The 7,865-nt window shown below is 42.0% G+C and overlaps 1 protein-coding gene across 1 annotated transcript; it reads left to right on the top strand.

Annotated features, from left to right (window-relative positions):
* Positions 1-3,696: 3,696 nt before the first annotated feature.
* On the top strand, positions 3,697-5,006 carry LOC135826790 (gastrula zinc finger protein XlCGF7.1-like). Its single transcript, XM_065339396.1, has 2 exons — positions 3,697-3,937; positions 4,022-5,006. The coding sequence occupies exons 1-2, from the start codon at positions 3,697-3,699 to the stop codon at positions 4,480-4,482; spliced, it is 702 nt and encodes a 233-aa protein (XP_065195468.1). The 3' UTR covers positions 4,483-5,006.
* The last annotated feature ends 2,859 nt before the right edge of the window (positions 5,007-7,865 follow it).

Below are 7,865 nucleotides of genomic sequence, written 5' to 3'. Positions count from 1 at the left end.
AAAGTATGTGGCATGGCATTTCGGGAAATGTCAACTCTCAAATATCATCAACGAATCCATACTTGAGAGTAACCATTTTCGCGTAAGGAATGTGGAAAGTCTTTCACTAAGAAATCCAGCCTAACACGTCATGAGAGGATCCATCCTGGAGAGAACCTGATCAAGTACAAGTGATCGTGACTAGCCTTTCAATGCGAAAAACAACATGGAAGACCATGGAAATACAAAACACCGAAAACAGAAGTATCGTTTTCAAGATTATGGGAAATGCTTTTTAACCTATCAAAGAGCGTTTCAAACATTATTCCTTGTTTATGCTTCAAACTCTCTAACTCGTTTTCTTATAGGCATTTTTGGTAACTGTTCAGTTATAGTTATTGCTCTGTGTGCACCGTCATATCCTGAAATTTCTTCAAACACATGTACTATGATTCTGTTTGCGCTTTTCATGTATCGTTCAAAGTAATACATTATTGCTGGGAATGTGCAATTTTTTCCTCGTACTTTCCTGTTGTCGTCTTCTTTTTTCTTGCATTACCAAACACGCTCGGTGGTGTGCTAGTAATTTCCTTCTGGTCATATTCAGTCAATGGGTTAGGAGAATGTACAGAATGGAGTTGGACGTGTGTAGAATTGCGACCTATGCTAAGCTCTGAAATCTTCGTAGTGCATTCAATCGGTTTCGTAAACTGTACTTTTTATTATTTTAATTTTTTATTATAATATTATCGCGATAATTGATGGAATGTATGGTAGTTTAGTAGGTGTGTTGCGGTGATGTTTTGACCTGACATGCGAGCCGATAATTCTTAGATGTGTTCATTTCTTCCTCTACTTTCGTTGTGTTTGCATGTGTGTGTGCGCTTGTCCGTTTGTGTGTATGATTGTCGCTGTGAATGTCGGTTTATTGTTCCATTGTAGCCGGATACTATGACGTCTTTCAAAGTAGAGCTGCTGTTACCTCATCGTAGAGCTGCAATGCTAATGGATGTAATATAGCTCAAGTCAGAGCCGCAGAAAATGGCCAGATAACACCAGTTGTGAGAGTGTTTGCTCAAAGTAGAGAAGCTAATAGCCAAACGTAGAGCCGCTGTAAGCTCAAAGTAGAGATGCTGTTAGCTAAAATTTGAGCTGCTGTTAGCTCAAAGTAGAGCTGCTGTTAGCTCAAAGTAGAGCTGCTGTTAGCTCACCGTAGAGCTGCAATGCTAATGGATGTAATATAGCTCAAGGCAGAGCCGCAGGAAATGGCTACATGTAGATAACACCAGTTGAGAACGTGGACTCGATCAGTTCCTACCATTATTATCATGATGGTCTGAATACGTTGGATAGGGAGGGATGGGGGGAAAAGCAACACTGCAGAAGCACGATCTGTTGTCTGGAAGAACACAACAGGGCAAGCAAGATTGGTTTTTCTTTTCAGCAAAACGAGTTGGGTGCCATAGTTTTGTGATTATGCAGCAAAACATAGCGCATGACGTCAGTCTTGAAGACAGTATAGAGCCATGCAGTGCAGCGTGTGAGCTAGTTCGGACGAGTACTAGTACAGCTAGCACCCCAAATTGGGTGTCGATGGAATCTTTCGAAGAAGATACTGTGTCCTAACTGCCTTTTCTGACAAATGGAGAGGTGAATCCGTTGTTAAATGTTTTGAGCTAAACAGGCTTTAATGGTGTTGGGGCGGCGGTTCAATCCTGTGACCTGTGACAATCGCTTATGCCCAGAGATGCCCTACAGCTAAGTACTCTACCACTAGTGGTCATCCGATCAGTGACCGTTCAATATTTTCCACAGACTTAGAAACTCACGTCTTCTGTGAATCCACACAAGCTGGTGGGATGCAAGGAGCGTACAACACGTTTCCTGTTTTAATTGTGCTGTTTGTACATAGTGCGGAACTCACGATATTCATTTCGCTTATATCTTTCTTAACACTTAGCTCCACCGATATTGTCAACAGGTATAACGTGACGAGTTAGCAAGAGCACCAAATCTATGCTTAGAACAGGGCGTACTTTAATCGATTGCGTAACAAATATCCCGTACTACCTAGACCATATCACAGGAGACCATATAAACCATGCATCTATTCATAGCAGACACTTTGTGTTCTTCGATTCTAACAACAAAGTGTCTCAGATTGCATCACCTCTTGTCAAGTGTTGCAGACTCCACACGAAGCTTGGCTGATCCCATGTCAAGCGTTTAGGTGAAGAAAATTATGGAAATAGAGATAGTGTGTGTGTGTTTGTGTGTGGGGAGGGGGGAGGGGGTGTTTGTTTGTGTTAGTGTGCATGTGTGTGTTTCCGGGCGTGAGCGCATGATGTGAAAAGATCATGATGTGTCACTTAAATGTAAGGATGGACTCGGATGAAGAAACAAGGATAAATTTATAGAAAAGAAAAAAGACCAAGAAACTACTAGTTACGCTATAATATCGGTCAACGTCGGTAAACGTTGGTAAACGTCGGTCAACGTCGGTAAATGTCGGTAAACGTCGGTAAACGTCGGTAAACGTCGGTAAACGTCGGTAAACGTCGGTAAATGTCGGTCAACGTCGGTCAACGTCGGTCAACGTTGGTCAACGTCGGTCAACGTCGGTAAACGTCGGTAAATGTCGGTCAACGTCGGTAAATGTCGGTCAACGTCGGTCAACGTCGGTCAATGTTGGTCAAAGTCGGTAAATGTCGTGCAAATGTATCGCATGAGCTGATTGTTAAGACATTGGTCGTGTTAGTGATAATAATAGAGCAGCTCATAGGTAAAAGTAAGTGGCTAGAAATAGACGTGCATAATTATCAAAGTGTTCATGTACTTATTCGGGAAACACAGCTGCTACTGTTTACAGTACTAATCTCCTATCACAAGTTGTTTCTGCTCTATGGATTATTGCTATTGAATTCGGATACTTTGCCCTACATGGCAACAGAATTGCGTTTGGAAGAATTCTTGAAGTAAGTGGATCATGGATGATTGTGACTCGACTTCGGATGGAAGTGCCGACTCTGATGCACTCTCACCACTTCCACCATTAGTGATATGGACCAGCAGAAGGTCAACTGGGTATCCCCCACAGCGAAATATACCATTTTACGGTACGACTTACAAGGCTCATCACCACGCAAACCCCAATAGCGGTGACCGAGAGATGACCTCAGAAGGCTCCTTTGCGAATTATGCACTTCAGCATTCCTCATTCACCTCTTGGAACACACCAACATCTACCTCCAGTGTGCTCCAAGATCATCCTTGGCTGGACACTGCAGCAGACAACTACAGGCCACCTCGACCAGAGTTCCAGAGGAACAAGGATACACGCGCTAATGATCCTTCAACAGCAACTGACGATAACCCATGCTCTAATCCAATGACATCAGCAATGGACAATGGCCAAAGATCTGAAAGCAACCGTAACCAAACTGCTAACCATCCCGTTTCTGTTTCAGATCACTACACAGGCCACGCACACGATGGGTATGAGTCGTAAGATGGCGAATACTCATGCAAATCTGCCGACCTGGAGGTTCACAATATCGAACATGTTCCAGTGGATCTTAGGATGTCTAGCTTATCGCACAAAATCAGCATGTCTCCGAGTCTAGTTCTAAGGCAGATTTTCCGCTTCAAGCTGATTTCCGTCAACCCGAAACTTCGCATTGCAAGGAAACTGGGCCATCGCTTGATCGCAAGCATGATATGCTTAATCGCAGACATTCAGATCCCGTAGAAAAGCCGTATGAATGTAAGTTTTGCGAAAAATCATTTTCTACTCAATCCAGTGTAACATCTTATGAACATACGCACCGAGAAGAGAAACGATTCAAGTGTAAAGTGTGCGATAAAATCTTCGATTGGCGATCTCAGCTTGTCCGTCATGTTCGAGTTCACTCAGGAGACAAACCCTTCACGTGCAAGTTCTGCGCTAAATCATTCAGTGATAAATCCAATCATACTGCTCATGAACGGTACCATACCGGGGAGAAGCGGTTTGCCTGTGATCACTGTGATCAAGGTTTTCTACACAGTTCCCAACTTAGAATTCATTTACGCATCCATACTGGGGAGAGACCATACAAGTGTAAAGAATGTGGCAAAGAATTCACAAAACGATCAAATCTCACAAATCATCAACGCATCCATACTGGAGAGAAACCCTTCAAGTGTACCGTTTGTGACAAAGCATTTAGGACTCCGTCAAATCTTTCAAATCATAAACGCATCCATACTGCATGGAAACCCTTCAAATGTAACGTTTGTGGCGAATCATTCAGGACTGCTGCACATCTTGCAGGTCATCAACGCATCCATACTGGAGAGAAACCATTCCAGTGTCAAGTATGTAATAAGGCATTCAGACAAATATCACATCTCACACGTCATGAACGCCTCCATTCTGGAACGACACCATTTTCGTGTAAAGTATGTGGAAAGTCTTTCTCTCGGAAATCCAATCTAATAGCACACGAACGAATCCATCCCTGAGAGGAACTTATCAGCGACTGTGACAAGTCTTTCAATATTAAAAAAACACCTGGAAGACCATTCAAAAAACACCGTTAAACAAAAGGCTTCTTTCCCAGATTATGGAAAATGTTCATTATAAGTGCGTTTTTGAAATGCAAGCAGCCCAATCTGAACTACAAGCAAAACTCACTACTTACATGCTGACTTCCATATGAAACATCACAAACATTATCATTATCATTGTTTTAGAGTTGATATACTGTACAGTTTCTAGCCATGTTACACAATGCACTTCGTACACGTATTTCCATATCTACCATTCACAAAAAAAACAGTTGAGCTGATCATGTGGCTCGTGTTTTATAAAATCAGTACGTTTTCGCGAATCTTTACTCTTCTGCACGCATGCTAGGTATGGATCCTTTTCCTCAGAAGAGACGCTGTGGTGTTTTGAAGTTGGCACATAATGCTAAATATGTGAGATAGTTTATTCCTGTATGTACATGTCTACCTCTGGTCTCATTTGTATAGACCCGTTCAAGTACCCGTCAAAACATTTAAAATCTTCTAATAAAAAGATTATCTCAATGTTCATGTGCTCGAGGGAAATGTGGAAAGGGGAAAATGACTGTGACCACCAAGAATCCAATCTGATACAATCGATTATGCCCAGCCATACTCTACCACTAATCACTCTACCACTACTAGTCATCCAAGCAGCGACTGCTCAACATTTTCCTCAGACTTAGAAACTCTCGCTTCCTGTAGGTCCACAAAATCTAGTGGGATGCAAGGAACGTACATGACGTTTAGGGTTTAAATGTGGTGTTTTCACATCGTGCGGCACTCAGGATATTCATGATACAAGTGCACGACGACGAAGGTTGACCCTTCGTTCAGAGGCTTCTCAACTTTGGTTACGTAATCTTGTTACAAGTACCTTTTTGCATTTCCTTTTGTGGTTGTATTGCACCTGTACCATAATATTATGTGGCATTTCTAACACCTCAGGATATGCATTTAGCTTATATCAGATTCTTTCTTAAAATTTAGCTCCACCTAAATTGTCAACAGTTATAATGTGTCGAGGTAGCAAGAAGACCATACGAATGCTTAGAACTGGGCACAGTGTACTAGATCATACATAACATATAATCAGCACTGCCTATATTATCATAATACTCATAATAAGGACACACTTCAGGCTCATTACAAACATCTTGAACGTTTCTTCCTCACAAGTATACTTTCAAGCCGTCTCGTCAGGTGAAATACAGGCAAGGGAAAGGAACAGGAACAGTGGGTTAAATGCAGTAAGAAGGTGGTAAAACAGCGCAAAAAAAGAAGATAGCTAAAGTAAACAGCGAAATTTGCAATAATTAGACAAAGATGCAAGTGAGAGAAAACTCAATACGCGTGACATGTAGTGCGACAACAAGAGACAACCACTGGACATACATGTAACTAACGAGGTTTTGACGACCTACCTAACAGCCTAAGTATTTCACCTGACGAGAAGGCTTAAAAGTATACTTGTGAAGACAAAAACCTTCCAGATGTTTGCAATGAGCCTGAAGTGTGTCCTTTTTATGAGTATTATCGCATTTTTGTCTCAGAGGAAACTGTTTACCTATATTATCAATTATCACAAGAGCCGATATAAACCATGTATCTATTCATAGCAGACACTTTGTTGTAATATTCGAACAGCAAAGTGTCTTTGATTGCATCACCTCTTGTCAGGTGTTGCAGAGTCAGCATGAAGCTTGGGTGATCCCATGTCTCGCGCTAAGGTGAAGATTAATATGGAAATAGATAGATTGTGCATGTGTGTTTGCGTTTGTGTTGGGGTGTGAGTGTGTATGTGTGTGTTTCCGCGCGTGAGCTCATGATGTGAAACTATTATAATGTGTCAGTCAAATGTAGCTCAAACTAGGATTCAAAGGTATCCTGGAAGAAGTAGCACCTTCCGCGGTATTAGTGTGAAGTTTGTTGCAGAACTTGACATTTTACTGACCCGTCACTGCAATCCGAAGCACGGGAGGAGCACGTCGTTCCTTCCACTCGGCAAACGCGAAAGAACCACCCCTGTTCAACACATAGTATTTCACGGAATCTACCCCTCATCCATTGAGCTTGATTGGGCTGAGGAACATTGTCCCTGAAGAGCAGCACTATAATTATAGTACTCTCCAGGCACAAACATCACCAGGGATACAAACTTACAGGGACGCACCATTTACAGCCACACAAGCACACACGTCGTGAGGCCCCAGGCAGCAGTTTAAGCCAGAGTCGCTCGTGGAGGTGCGCTAAACAGACGCTGAGAGCCTGTAGCTATTCACAACGCCGACATCTCCAACAAACACATATCCTGTAAGTAGCGACTTCGGATCGATTAGGAATCAAAGGTTTCACTTAAAGTAGTGGACACAGCATCCACCGTTGTCTTCAGATCAGCATTTTAAGCTTCTTTCGGAAATAATAGTTGCTTCGTGTAGTATTGGCTTTGTTCACTTATTACAACTAAAATGTATGATTTAAAATAGCAATGCACAAAACTAATTGTGCACTCATAACCATGTACGAAAAAATGAAAATGAAACAATTACAGAACGTTTTCTCGTGACTATGTTAAGCATATAATGTAACTGATCATTATCCCAAAAGAACTAGTTTGCGCTCAGGATGAGTACTAAGCCAAATGCACATCTTTTGCGTAGTAAGCAAACGTAACAGTTGAACTTTATGATTTAGCTCACTTGCTCAGACTATACTACTTTAATATGAATGCAGAGTGCGCCCTTTCCATCCAGTGGCCCTCCATCCCTGCAGAAGAGAAAGACGCCTACATCCCACCGCTTTGGAGGCCTTTACAATTTTTCACAGGGTCTGGTAACTGATATACGCGCCAAGAACGAAACCTTGAAAACTAATAATAATGTAGAAAAGAAAAGGACATATGGATACAAGTTAAGAGTAACTCTCCATCACTGTAACTGGATACTATATGCAGTCAGAAAGTGCAATAACTAGGCACAAAACTGACAAGAGTACTGAGACATTCGACGTCCTGACACCTAGCTTCAACACCTCTCCGTAGCGCTACCCGACAGCCTTCCAACTTGGAAGGTTCAAGGTTATGAAAAGACCAAAGAGGGGAAGGCAAGCGCAACGAAAACGAGCAAAAGCTCTTAAAAAGCTCTTTGGTCTTTTCATAACCTTGAACCTTCCAAGTTGGAAGGCTGTCGGTTAGCGCTACGGAGATGTGTTGAAGCTAGGTGTCAGGACGTCGAATGTCTCAGTACTCTTGTCAGTTTTGTGCCTAGTTATTGCACTTTCTGACTGTATATAGTATCCAGTTACAGTGATGGAGAGTTACTCTTAACTTGTATCCATAT

This window comes from Sycon ciliatum, chromosome 10 (genome assembly GCF_964019385.1).
Source record: "Sycon ciliatum chromosome 10, ocSycCili1.1, whole genome shotgun sequence".
NCBI lineage: Eukaryota > Metazoa > Porifera > Calcarea > Leucosolenida > Sycettidae > Sycon > Sycon ciliatum.
This window is presented reverse-complemented; position numbering and strand designations above follow the sequence as displayed.

Bases quoted from the DNA above. Each gene is read 5' to 3' on its own strand.
- LOC135826790 (XM_065339396.1), top strand. From the start codon at position 3,697: ATGCTTAATCGCAGACATTCAGATCCCGTAGAAAAGCCGTATGAATGT. The intron at 3,938-4,021 runs ATAAATCCAATC...AAGGTTTTCTAC, and splicing joins CTGCGCTAAATCATTCAGTG to ACAGTTCCCAACTTAGAATT.